A 14,958-nucleotide genomic window follows, 5' to 3' on the forward strand; every position below is an offset into this window, starting at 1 on the left:
CGTCACATCACATTCCTAAAAGTATGTACAATTTCATTTTAAATACTCGCCAAACATGAATTTTGACATCTACCTAACCTTTTAATCTAACGCCTAAACTTGAATTTTACAAATTTTATATCGCCGAAATAGTTTACATAATTTTGAATGTACACTCGTTTCCATTGTTCAATACATCGAATGTTTTAATTTCATACAATTTTTGGTAGAAATCACGACACGTCAGAATAAAAATGTTAAACAAGACTAGAAATACACCAATCAGAAAGTGTTTACGTGGATAATGTGTAAACATTAACAAAATTGTTTGAAGTAACAACGTAAATGCCACATTGTGACATCACCGAGGCTAGGCGTACAATAAAGTAGACAAAAAGTAATGCGCTGTCGGCTCAGAAATGTTCGACGAAATTCTCACAAAATGTATTTTTTATTGGCCGCAAAAACGTTTTTCTCTTTCACATTCCAATTTCAAATTGTAATTTTTTTTTAAACTATTTTCAAAGTTCTTCATTTGAATTTTTGTGTGACTTCAAAAATGGATACGACGTATATAATTGGGTTATTCCCATAAAACACCAATAATAGATTCCAATACCTATGACATTTAAGTACGTTTAAGTACACGGATATTTTTGTATTTATGTGATTTTTTATTCGTTGTTCACTACGGACATAACAAAAACTAAGCACATCTGAATCGTGCTTGATTTTTGTTACCTAACGGGCTTGTTTATAAAAATTACAAAACGCTTAGTACTAAAAGCCGCGTAGCATTGCTGAGAAAAATTGTTAGTATTTTTTTTATAGAGAAAAAGGTCTAATTTTTACAAAGAAGCCCTCGACTGTATTACATTACATTAATTACGCTAACTTACAATAAGATACATGCAATAACTACTGTGTGTTTATAAATTGAAAACCTGGCTATCCTGTCTACACTTAACTTACGAATAAATGTGTATATTTAGCTATATATCTCACAAAACAAGCCGTTTTATAACAAACATAAACGAATAAGCGGCGAAAATCAAAAAATCATCGATAACAGTCAATAAGGATGTTTAAATTGAAAACAACAGCAATTTATTATTAAAAACTTAACAATAGATGCCGACCCTAAGGAACAGAGCCCGTACGGCCGACAACTAAAACTCGTAAAATTAAATGTAATGTAATCGCGTGTTCTGCTGCGAAATGTTTTAAAATAGTTTTTGAACGCTCTTCCCTACCGTCCGAGCGTCCTTCAGTCTCAACGTATTCACCTAGTAACACAACACGAAACAAATTTAACATTAATAGCCAATAATATTACAACATGGTATACGTCGCATCCATCTCCTGGGACACCACCGACAGCGCATGGTGAGGTGTGTATCCACATGGTTCAACTGAATCCAATACTATTGACTCTAAACGCAGGGCCCGTGGGCGCTGCGCACGCGCAACCCCCGCAAACCCCGCATGCCGTAGCAGGCATTAATATTAAATGTACACAGCTTAACTATAAAAATTGTTTTCGTTAAATTAAAATGTAGAAAATCATTTTTTTGAGAATCCATTTTTATATTTTCGTGTAACATTTGAAAAATTTCGGTTATCATAAAGTAAAATGTAAAACAACCACGGACAACTCGCAGACACGATCTGTTATACCATTTCGATGATCACAGAGTGCGCGGCGCAGGCGCAGGCGCGTCGCGTCGCCGTCGACAACTACGTGTACTCATCAGTACGTAAATTTTCCTCGTCCAAAATACAATGAATATTTTTTATCTAATACAATATAGGACGGCGGCGCGGCGCGGCGGCCGCGCGTTATCGCTTGAACACTTTCTTGGAAACGTAACGTTTTCTCAGTAACTCTAAACTCTAATAGTAGGATACAGGATCCGTGCTTCACGTTTTGTACAACTCGCCGCACCGAGTTCAGTCCCCTAACGCTGTTATAATAACTTTAAAAATACCAAACGTCCATAATTTTTTTTTCTCCCTCTACTAAGACCTAAATTTAAAACAATACAGTTTATACAATATTCATAGGAACTTCTTTTGTTGTTTATATTAAAAATTTATTTATATATTAAATTTATGAGGACAATATGTTTTTTTTTACATAAATAGCGATCCGTTCACGTGATTTTTATTGCCGTAATATATTTTTTGTTTTTTTTGTTTCAGTCGGAATTTGTTTTTCGAAAAGTATAAACGTTTCCTTGAAATAACAATCATAGTCGGGAAGCCTCGCGTCTCGTTGGTACCGGCCGATCTCACTCCAAATCATAATAAAACGCCGAAAAGTTTTGCATTTCAAAATCAATTAACATACACAAAACAATAATCGTGGAAAAAAATCTCTTCAAATAAACGTCAATAGAAAATGATAAACATTTTTTGGGCTATTGCATTCTGTTTTTTTTTTTCATATCGGTTTACATCGACGCTGCGTACGCAACGCCGATATTAATTCAAGAATGAAATAATTACGTACATTAAAATCAGCTTACTATACCTTACCTACTTTATGGTTATACGTATAACACAAACAGTGTGAACAATCAACGCGACTGCGACCGACCACAACCGTTGCTGATCGTTCGCACCGAATGCTACTTATTTATAATACATGATGATAATTATTAAAAGAATTATTATTCGGCAACACTTGACATTCTCTTATATGTCGGATCACAAAAGCATCCCCCCTCGACCCTACGGATCCAGTGTTAGGGGGGGAGGGAATGTTTTGCAATCTTTAGTAAAACTATAAATCTATTGCAGCGGCAACTGTAGCATATTTGCTGTGATTATGGCTAAATGAACGTGATACGTTTCATTTAAAACCATTTGAAATGATCAACTGGGCTATTGCTGTTCATTTAAATGTTTATATCATATGAAATAAAAATAAATGTAAAAGTTTGGGCTATTGTACGAACATCCGTGTTGAAAAGAATGTCTCGTGTTTGTTATCTTTTGTTTTGTATCCTCAAGTAGATTGTCGAAGCTGTTGGTGGTTTTAAACCTTCGACCTTGTCCAATATTGCATTGTCTTCACCTGTACGTATGTTCAGTGAAAAGTCGCTATTTTTCTTAGTAAAAATTATTTTCTTTTCAATAAAAACTCAATTATATAATCGTATTTACAAAAAAAGATAAGTAACGGCAGTCTTGTAAAAAAATCAATAATTTTATATACACAATGTACATAATTGTAAATAATCATATTCGTAGTCAAAATAAAAATAAAAAAATAAATGAAAATAAAAATAAACATAAAATAAATTTGTTATTGAAACAAAAGCATCAACGGTACTTAATATATCTAATATTTACATATTTATTATCTAATATGGCATTTGTATTAAAAGATATTGCGAAAGAAATGAAACGATTTTGAATGAAACAATAATAAATGAAACGTTTCTCAAATGTATAAAGACAATTTGTGCGTTCGAAACGTGACTAGCATAAGATTTGTTATTGCGCGAAAATATATAACGTTAAATGAACAAGATTTCCTACAATATTTGTAATCTAAGGAAGTTTACGCAACTAAATATTGCAGCGTCACTAAATGCGTTACAAATAAATGTGTTAAAACATTTTGGCACATCCAAAACTGTTTAGCTAAACTCGCAGCTCCGTGATAATAACTAATACAATAAATATAACATATATACGTCACCTCTACTGAAAACATAATCATAAACACCTGGATTGCACTCAATATTATTTGTCGTCTTTCACTATGTCTAATTGATTGCTCGGGCGAGTTTTTGTTCCATTTTTTGTTCAAACATTCGACTAAGTTAAAGGTACTTTTTCCATTATTTACATTAAAATTTTGTTTTTTTCTAAACGTTCTCGTATTTACAACAGTTAGTACTATCTAATGCGTATTGTTATTAACATATCTGTATACTTTTGCGGTCAACATACAACAAAACATTTACATTTTTGATTCCAAACTAACTCTGTGAAAACAATAACACAAATTACTAATCAGAGGCGATTTCACCCACGCTCCGTTCAAATAACACTTTTCATTTTTTGTTACCTCCTAAAAATACGAAAAAACTATTTTTGCATCTGACCCTTACGAACTAGATAAATTTTATTATTGCGTCGAAATCGCGTCGGATTAGTAATAGCTGAATTTTCATGGCTGAGGATTCTGCTGGAGGTGGACAGCTTGCTGGGCGGCTTGTTGCGCGGCCTGTGCCGCCTGCGCGGCTTGCGCGGCCTGCGCCGCGTGCTGCATGTGCTGCTGCTGGACGGCCTGCTGGGCCGCCTGCTGGGCGGCTTGCTGGGCGGCCTGCGCGGCTTGTGCGGCCTGGGCGGCTTGCTGGGCCACCTGCTGTGCGGCTTGTTGCGCCGCCGCCGCCTGCTGTGCCGCGACGGCTTGCTGCGCCGCTTGCTGCGCTGCCTGCTGCGCGGCCTGTTGTACTGGCGATGGAAGGTTGAAGCCCAGCATTCTTGGATCATGCAATCTCAATGCCTGTTCTAATCTCTGTTCTTGTGCGATTCTAAATGCCTCAACTAGTTCAGGTGAGAGTTGTCCGCTGGCATCGTTCGGTGCCTGCGGGGGGAAGCCACCGTTGTGTCTCAACGGGCTTGTCGCGTCATTTCCGTGTGCTTGGGCAGCTTGGGAGACTGCCAGTCGTAGCGCTTCGGCCTGGCTTCTCAGGAGTGCCTCGGCTTGTTGGATTCTGAGAGCCGCTTCGGTTGGCGCGGGCGGGGTCTCGGCAGGCGGCTGCGCGGGGGGAGGTTCTCTGGCGAGTTGCTGTCTCATCGCAGAGACGAGGTTGGCGGCAGCTACTTGTACAGCGTTCGCGCCTTCTCCAGGCTGTGCCATCATATTGGCGGCGGCTGCGGCAATGGCGGCGACTCTCTCGTCCCCGTACGCTTGGTGTCCATTGTTGGCTGACCGCAGCAGGTCGCTGAGCTTGTTGACGGCGGCGCCCGCCTCCGAGCCGGCGGAGGAGGACAGGCGCCCGTTGGAGGAGGAGTCAGAGTGCGCGGGGAGGGGGCGCGAGGTTCAACAGCCCGGAGCCCCCGGCAGAGGCCGACACTGCTGCGAGCAGGTCCCGTTCGCGTCTCTCCGCCGCTGCTCGTGAGAGAACGTACTGCGCGGCGAACTGGTGTTTGGGTTCCATTCTCATGTGCTCCATGTGAGATAGGAGGCCTGGAATTTGACGTGATTTGTGAGGGTCATGTATTCTTATAGTATTTGATATAGATATCAAAACCCTAAAAGTGTTTTTTTAATACCTTAGATCTAAACTTAGAAAATATGGTAACCAGGTGAAATCACAATAATTAATATATGAATAGATATATTAGGCTTTATTCTATTATGTTCATTTCATAAACACATCAAAAAACTTTGCATGAGCCCCTTCCCTATTTTAATATCTTAATAGATAACAGGAAAAAATCGATTTTGGTATCGTATTGAGTATTGACACCAAACACCATAGACACTTGTGAACCTATTGCTACAGTTTACAGGCTTGTGGTATGACTCATACGGTGTTAGATGGTATAATTTAAAGTAACTCGTGGAACGATATTTGTATCCGCCACGATAGCGACCACGACCAAATCAGATTTAGCCTAGCATACTCTGGGTCCGCCCTTGATAATCTCCCGTCAGCCTACTCTCTCTGGCCCCTGCTCCATTACCATCAGGTGCAGGGCAGTCACTTTGCTCAGCCCATATTAAAATATAAGATCAGAAAGTTGGAGGTGTTATCGATTCTCGATAAAGGAACTGGGAGTTATAAAGGGTACGATGGATGATGGTACTATGACTGGATGTCTATTTTTAAAGGCGTAACATCTTTGATGATGCATCGTTATTTTAGAATTCGTTTCACCTGTGACTAATCTTTGATTCCTATCTGATAATGATTACCCAATGAATTGAGGAAAAGAATTATATGTAGGAAGATTTTGGATAGAAACACACTAAAAGTATTAATGTAAAGGAAAGTTATTGCTGCACTAAAATATGAAGAAAATGGGGAAGGTCAATTGCACCAGACATTTCCGAACTCACACTTACTACAATTCCTGTAAGCCAGGATCAGTGGCACGCATTTTATGACAAGCGATGAAGCTCGGCGAGTCTCAGGGAACACTAATATGTCATTATCCGGCAACGAAATTAATCGAATAGAAAGATAGGGAGGAGTTGGAAATATTAATTGTCCACTTCCCTCCATAGCATCAATTGCATCAGCAGAATTTCCAGATAGATACGACCTTGTGGCCTTTAAAAATAGAGCATATTCCCACCTAAAAGCCCTGCTACGCATCTCTAGGTCTGGTATTGTAGATGTTCATGGGCGGTGTTGATCACTCATCATCAGATGAACCGTATGCTAGCCTGCCTTCTATATCACAAAAAAGTACCCTTTTTCTCTCTATATAACGATGATTATAGAATTTAAAATTTTGTATAAATTATCTACCTTTAATTTAAAAGATGTTAGTTTGACGAGCATGCTATGTTCACTTCTAAGGCACATACAACCGAGTATTTTTTTTTATTTGTCTACACTTGTAAATAAAGCCTAGTTTAGTAAATCAAACAAAAACATCCACTTACCACTTTCATGGGTAAACACGGCCTGGCAAACCGAGCACGGCCACATCCTCAAACCGCTGGTCAGCTGAGTCTCCGGATGGCACGCCAGATGCTTCCTCAACGACCCTTCGTTGACATAATGCTTCCCGCAGACTGGACACGGGTGGTTCGCCGTCCTCCGCTTGGCTATATAAGGATCAGTTGGTTTAGCTTGAGTTGGGTACGGTGACGTAGCAGGGGGGCCTGCGACGCGATCACCAGGAGAAAGGTTAGGTTAGGTTAGGTTAGGTTAGGAGGGAAAGAAAAAAAATGTCCAGGTTAGTTATGATTGTTAGTACAGCGGTGTGGAGACGACTTTTTTAATATGTTTGCTGTTCTCAAAAAAGTCGCCTTACTTAAATAGTACAAATAATAAGTAAATGAAATGGACAACGAAAATAAACCGGGGAAGAAATAATTTTGAATATAAACGAAAGGAAGTTACAAAAATAAACAAAAACAAAAGACGGCTATCGGTGAAATGAAAACACGAACGCAATTAGCGGAACAAATAAACGTTCGCGAAATTGATTAAATGTAACATAAACTATAAACACAAACGTGTTATGATAGTTTGGAACGCCATCCGAAGAATTTGTTTTTAAACCGATTGACAAAATGTTTGCAAAACAACCCCGGCCGAACAATAACATCCATTCCTTGAGACCGCGTTCCAAACGGGCTTATTTATTAACTCACTCGTAGAGATTTATGGAAACGATACGTTTTGTTTTACCGTTAATTTTAAAACCAACACCCCTTATGGCTTTGTGCCAACTGGAAGCTTTGTAATGCGAAATATCATGTAGCGTAATGTTTCGACTATCAAAACTAATTTATTATAACCGTCGCGGCAGGGCGAAAGTTAGCAAGCTTCCAGCTCGCAAACCTTAAAACTAACAGCCCCGTCTGTAACGGCGTTCGTAATCCCACTGTTCTGAATTCAAAAATATTATTGCAAAACTTGAACGTCCGTTACAAAAGAGGCTCCCTTATTCTAAATTCGAAAAACGAAGCCAACACTGAAAAAAAGAACGTCATGAACGTTCCTTTTGACACACGACAATGATGGAAAATTCGAATTCAAAAACCGAACGTCCCCATTCGGCAAACTTACTGGCAACACCGGAAGCGTTGGGGTCCTTGTGGGTGTTCTTCATGTGTTCTACAAGAGCTTCGCCACCGAACACAACTTTGTGGCATATGGGGCAAGGTGTGGCGGTCGCGCCACCTATCATGAGGGCGGCGTGTTGCTGCAAAACACCAAGGTGCAGCTGAAGCTCCTGATCCACCGACGTGGTGGGGCGGCGGGCATAGCATTAAAAGATTAGCATACATTCACAACAACAAAAACACATATACAGTAAAGTCAGAAGGGAATTTTGAACATAAAATCAGCCAAAAGACAATTTTGATTTTTGATGCCGCAGCATTTTTAAATAAAGAACAAAACATTTAAAATAAAAGTTTTTTTAAATCACATTATCGCAGTTCGAAATTCAAACATATTAAAAAATAAATATGAAAAATAAACGTATATTGTTTAAAATTCTAAAATTTAAAAATAAAAATTATATTGCTATATATGGTAATAATTATTTTTTAAAATTCATGGCATAGTCATATATTAATTTTGTTGTTTCTTATAAATATGATGAGTTTATATAATATAATCACCAATTGCGATTCAAAAGGTAAACTTTAAAGTATATAAAACAACCATCAGGTATTAGTTATGAAGATTAACACCTAATATTAACTATAATTATTTAATCACTATACAATGGTCCACGAGGCAATCTTACTACCCTTGTAATACGTCATAATTTAGCACAGCCAGTTAAAAAATCCTGAAAATTAATCTATTTAGACTGTCGCAATCTATGTAAACATAACCAGCGTAATTACTAGGCAAGATACGACCCCATCTCTTTCATGATGCAGTGTGAACTTCCAAGTTCTAGATGTTATTGGCAGTTATAGCGTTTACAATCAGCTCATGTTGAGAATAGTAAAGTTCAAATAACAACCTTATTCTCTATGACAGTAAGCTCGTAATACGGCCGTAGTAAGTTATTAATTAAATAAAAATTAACGTGTAATGGTACTCTATATGACAATTTACTGTCTTAAACGCGACGTGGTGCGTTACGTCCTTGTCAAAATAACTTGTGGTCTAGAGAATAAAGCCCTAGTGTAAGACGTTGCATCCTTTGACGATTGGAACAATTTTGCCGGCTTGCTGTAGCTTTGGCTTTTTAGGTAAAGCTAGCCAGCCTTATAGCACCTGTTGCCTCACTAGCTCAGCATCCTGTATAACAGCTCAGCGCAATTCTAGAACATTCTATCTAGATACTGACCTTGGCGGTGTGTGTTCTGAGACTGCTCTCGGTTGCGAACCCTTTGCCACAGATGTTGCAGTGGAAGGGTCTGTTCTTGGCGCGTTCCACCTGCGCGTCGTGGTTCCTGAGGTGCTGCTGTGGGTTTTGACAGCTGGATGAACGCCCGTCCGCAGTCTGGTAGGTGGCATTTGTAAGGCCGTTCGCCTACGAGACAAATATATAGTTAATATCAAAACAGCGGGGATCAGTTTGTGGGAATATGCATTTAGTACTGGATAATGTAAGGTTGAATGAAACAATTGTACTTGACGGGCAATTTTACATGTTACTGGATGTTATGACATTGAGATAAATAAAACAAATTCGAACTGCGAAACATTTTAAAAATCGAACACTGCCTAACGTCGATTACGCAACCGGTCAAGCCCCCGAACGTGTAAGCACCCGAAATCCGCGACCTAGCCCAACGAGAGAAAGCCGACGCGTTCCATTTTTAAAAATAAGACCATAATACGAACGCGCATTTAGCCCGTAGTGCGAGCGAGTGTAGGTCGTTGACTCGGGCACACATACACGCGGTGGCCCGCGCGGCGTGTCCGTGGCCCGCGTGCGAATGTGTGCGTGCGGAATGCGTTCGTACTTACGCGCGTACGAAGATATCGCGGAATTATTTCTCAGATACCACTAGATGTATGGATGTTAATATTATTTGTTTAGTCGGGCCAGTGTCGCTGTCATGTGGATGCTGCGTTAGGTAATGTTTGATGCTATGTTTCCCGCGCAAACTGTCATGGCGTCGGCTATACGTAGAGACGATCAGTGAATGGGAGTTTAATCAAAAATGGTTCAGTAATTATGGCGTATGACGACTTAAACACATGATATATATTATTATTCTGTGTCAAATTGTGCATATTTAATAATAATATAATTTCAAAAAATCATTTTGTCGAGTGACTAAAAATTTCCGAGTTGTAAATATTTTTGAATCTACATTTTAATACACGAAAAAATAGCTTGTATTTCTTTTATAAGACGGCTTTAGCCCCTTAATGAAGCCGACATCAATTAAACAGACAAAGTAGAGTGTCTAATATCAGAAATAACCTAGAATAGCGAACCTGTAACAAATAAAAATAAACGAGGTCTCCAATAAAAATACTAAGGGCAAAGGTCAGCGAGCCCCACTTGTATCTCGGATAGGTTGGCGCGCTGTGACGCTGTAACGGGTCCATAGCTATATTGGCACTAAATTTTACAGCTGAATTGGTTCTATTGGGTCCACAGATAAAAGTGTCCTTTGATATGTAGTTTTACAGCGCAGTTGACTTGCGACTCCGCGAGAATTATTGCCCCAATTATATCACAGGTATGTTGGTGGTATGTGATGAAAGTATTAATGATTTTTATATTTATTTTAATGGTTGATTAATTTTATTTCGTTTTTTTTCAGTCATAAATATTATGTGGGCAAATTAAATATATCATAAGTCTTAGTTGATATGATTTAACTAAAAAAAATAATAAAACTTTCGTACGGTAAATTGGACTCAATGTGCCAATTATGGTCTTGCAGTTGATGACGTCATGTGACCCCTGTGGTAAGGTTCGAGTCTCGGGCTTTACTTTTTGCAAACTGGTTATGTTAAGTAATCGCCTCGTGGGAGCATGTCGGCTATGAATTTTAAAGTCCCGAGTTCGATTCCGGAAGTAATGTCATTTTATAAAACTGTGTGTTATAAGGTGAATTTGCTTTAATCAAGTATTATAGATGCTTTAGATACGTATAAAGTGTAGGAAAAATTCAAAGCAAAAAAATACTATAAAAATTTTTTTTTTCCTTGATACCACGTACCTAACTGCGAAATCTTTCGCCGAATCTCCTAAAGGCAATAACATCAAAATTCTCACAACTAGAAATCGAACCGTGACTCCGTTTTACCACCCACGTTGGGATTAAAAAACCAACTCGATTTATGTGCCCAAGGATCGATAATTCACAAAGCTGTCCGTACGTAACGGTAAAACTACATCAAAATCGGTCAAGTGGTGCTCAAAGTTAAGCACACACGCAGACAAACATACTACATATACTATAAATTATGAAAGTATGTGAAGATGTTTGTACGGTTGTGTAAAGGCAAAACTGATAAATGGTTTTGGATAAAATTTAAGGCAAAATTTGATGGAATTAATATCGGCTTTATTTTCCAGCAGATTCGAGATTTTGCTATTTTTTAAATATTTTTTCTATGTAGCTGAAATAGTTTTAAATATGCTAATATGTTCCGTAGATTCACTTGAATTTAATAAGGAATACTGGATATATTGTATCCAATTGACGATCCGCCATAGTGGCTGATTCCGACGATTCTTGGATTGTTCACCTGATGTATATTTAATGTTATAGACTGGTAAGTGTACGAGTAAGTGAGCCATTTTATGTGAGTTATACGAAACGTGGATACCGGCTTACGAAAAATTAGTAAGGATTAAGGATGGGGGTGAATACCGGCTTCCATAAATTTCACCTACTTCGTTTTTTACACGAAATAATTATAAAGTTAAGTGTACCAACTGAAGCAAGCCGATGGGAATCGTGCTATGCCTTCGCCCCATAGACACTATTTTTATTTACCTTTCATTAATCCCTAATACAAAATTAATCAAACACCAACCCATTCTCACAATACACGTTATAAAAAACACACACATGCATACCATAGATTAATCTCGTCCACTGTAAATCTTCCTGGTTCGACGTACCGGCACTATTGTGGCTCGGTCGCCATTTTTCAACCTATACACTGCGATACAACCTACGCAATCGGCCACCAGCGTAAGTTGAGCCCTCGCACAATCTTTAGTTAAGGCGAATGAATTTTGCTCAATGATCCTTGTTTGGATTTGAATGTTTATATACATGCATGAAGCTTAATTCGAAGATATCTAATTTTTGGCAAATCGTTAACAAAAACACATTATTTTTACCTAAAATCTGGGCTTTGTTATATTACGTGAACTAGCAAAAGTGTTTTTTAATGATTTTTATTAGATTATCAAACGTAAAATCTTTAACAAATTCGGCCTGTATAGATATTTATGAAAATAAAACAAAATATGTATACGTAAGAATAATTTTGTCGATTTTTTTATTTTACGTTTCAATGTAAGTAACAATTGATTTTAAATAACGAAGCCTAAAGCCAGAAATAGCGACTTTTATTAACATTATTTACATCTCACAATGTATCATAAGGATAGATCTCTAAGTACAAAAAGTCTTATTATTGAAAATATTTCGTATAATACCGATAATCATCATGTTTTTCTATAACTTATTTGTAACTCATCGAATACGAAACAAAAATGTGTTCGCCTGACTGTAACCTATAAATTCACATAAAATGTAACTTACTACTACAGAGCAAAATATAAAAAAATTATAGGCACTGGGTGCTCATCATCCCAAAATATTGGATGCCTACAACAGATTATTTCAGTAGCAACATTGATATTTATTGGCGTACTTTCGTGTACTATGACAAACCGTATACATTATATTTAATTCAATTAGAACTACTTTATCAAAATAGATTTCCTGTCCATTAAAATCTAAATGTCTATATTCGCCTTAAACACTAAAGGAGAGAGGCACCGCGCGGCTCAACTTACACTGGCGGGATTTGTCTATGGTTATTTTTGTTATTTCTCTATGAATAAATGTAGGCAAGGGAAAGGCGCTTGCCTTAGCACCGTTTGGACGATGCGCGCCGCAAAAGGATGCTATCTATAGATTGCAAATTAATTTTAAACTGTATTATTTGGATATTAGGATTCTTTTTTTAAAAAGAATGTTTTTTTTTTTTCATTTTTGATTTTGGAATAGGAAAGGAGTTTTAATAGGTTATTTAAATCAAAGCCTAAATTATTTTAAAAAATGTTAAACAGTTATTTATATGTCTGTATTTTATTTTATTTTATTTAGCAACATAGGCCAGTTTAATTTAAGCTAAACGTTTTGCTGTCGAAAATAAATCATAATGCAGTATGACCGGTTTTCGGGACCAACGCCTTATAGATTTTATAGACGCGGCATATTTTCGCTAATACGTAACCGTTACCAACCTGAGACTCGAACCTATACTCCATAAGTCTCCTTTGTGTTGCTAACTGAGGTTGCTTCCATATAAAGTCTTTCTATAAACCCATTGTGAGGGTTATTTACGACAACATAATATATTATGTATATTGCCGTCTATATATCAGTCTAGACCTAGTATCTAATAAGTTTATGTCCTAGGTTTTAGGCCACATTTTATCTAGACCCGTCACGAAGTTACCGTGGGAATTATCTTGCCGAATAGAGGCACGGGTTATCACTAGTTAATTTATAATGGTTTAAAAGTTCATTCTGTCAAAATTATGCAAGGAACGTTCAAGTGTGCTTTGAAAAGATAAAAATAAAGATAATTTAAAAAAAATACTGTATAAAAAATCATAATTTATAAAACTACTTATATTAATTATTTGAGAATCAAAAAAAATTTTTTTTTATTGTTATACAACTTGATTACATATTTTAGGATCAAAGAATAATATATTTTTTTACCAATAGTTGTCACTTAAATTATATTATTTAAGAAAAAAAAAAACATTTCGAAAATATATAAAATTCATGCACACAAACATTTAAATACGAGAACAGTTAAATGCCATTCTAATTATATACATAAGTAAAAAGCTCGTCTCAAACATTCGTAGGTATTACAAATCCAGGTCTGCAACGTTCACAAAGACTTAGGCAGCCTAGCTAAAGCCTACGCAGTTGATTTACATACAAAAGTACTTCCCTACAGTAATACAAGAGCCTTTTGACTGAACGCGTAGGCATAAAACATTCTTGCCGGTGCCTAGGCGCGAATTAAAAAAATATCCACAGATTATGTACGTTTTATGTCTGATGGAGGTATTTTGCTGTTCCGCCTAGTTCGCGTAAATTGCTTTTATTAAAGTTGTTAACTATAATGGGTAAAAAACTAATTTCGTGCGATATTACTTTCTATGGGGTTTTAGCATGTGAGCGTTCATGGTAATTTGGGTCATATATCATTGATAAAATATCATGAAGTTTATATGTTTCGTATCCATAGCTGTATCATATATTTTATATTAAAAAAAAATAAAGAAAATGTTAGTTTTTATCTTTGTTCGATATTCAAAAATAAACGCATCGCGAAATGCGTAACACACCACGTCGATTTTAAAACACGACAGCCCGACGGCCGTGTGTGTGTTGCAAATTTATTTTTGAATTTGGAACGCGTCTTACGCGCCATTTCGACTTGCATCCGAGTAATTCACGAGTTTTTGCCGCTTTATTAATCTCATTTCTTTTTTTCTTATTTTTTTTAGGATGCAAGTTACTTAAACTATAGTGCCGTCCCTACTTCACAATTCTGTAATATTACCGACTATATTCGACTACTCAATCATTTTAATATTACTAATTAAATAATTTTGAATACGCAATTATCAAGATAGTATCAATAGATGCATGTACGGATTATGTATTGTAAATTTCAATTCAATTTGAATATTCCCTTTGTAGATACAATAGCGTAACAAATAATTTATTCTCAATGATATTAGGTGTGGCATGCAGGCCCGAACATCGATGTAACTAGTATTGCATAGACTGAGGACATTAAAAATAATCTTTTCAGAGTAGCCAATACATTAACGGCGTCTAGTGTCCGAAATAATCACGAACAGTTGAGATAAAACGCGAGCGCCACACGAAGGCGTGTAAATACATAATATTAATGCTACATTTATCATGGCTATTGGAAATTTATATTATTGGACATGAATTTGCGTGCACACATGGTAAGTGCAGCCGGCCGCGGGGGCGCGACCCCCCGCCCGCCGCGCGCGACCCCCCCGCGCGACCCCCTCGCCGGGACGCCCGCGAGGGGTGGG

General features: G+C 37.4%; 1 protein-coding gene across 1 annotated transcript in view; it reads right to left on the reverse strand.

The window, feature by feature from the left end:
• Positions 1-632: 632 nt before the first annotated feature.
• LOC115451392 (zinc finger protein 135) overlaps positions 633-14,958 on the reverse strand; it is a 91,508-nt gene continuing 77,182 nt past the window's right edge. Inside the window, 6 exon segments of the mRNA XM_037438670.1 lie at positions 633-5,027; positions 5,029-5,188; positions 6,617-6,838; positions 7,752-7,917; positions 8,995-9,120; positions 9,122-9,180. Coding sequence (XP_037294567.1) covers positions 4,163-5,027; positions 5,029-5,188; positions 6,617-6,838; positions 7,752-7,917; positions 8,995-9,120; positions 9,122-9,180 — 1,598 coding nt within the window. The 3' untranslated portion in view covers positions 633-4,162.

This window comes from Manduca sexta, chromosome 3 (assembly GCF_014839805.1).
Source record: "Manduca sexta isolate Smith_Timp_Sample1 chromosome 3, JHU_Msex_v1.0, whole genome shotgun sequence".
Lineage (NCBI taxonomy): Eukaryota > Metazoa > Arthropoda > Insecta > Lepidoptera > Sphingidae > Manduca > Manduca sexta.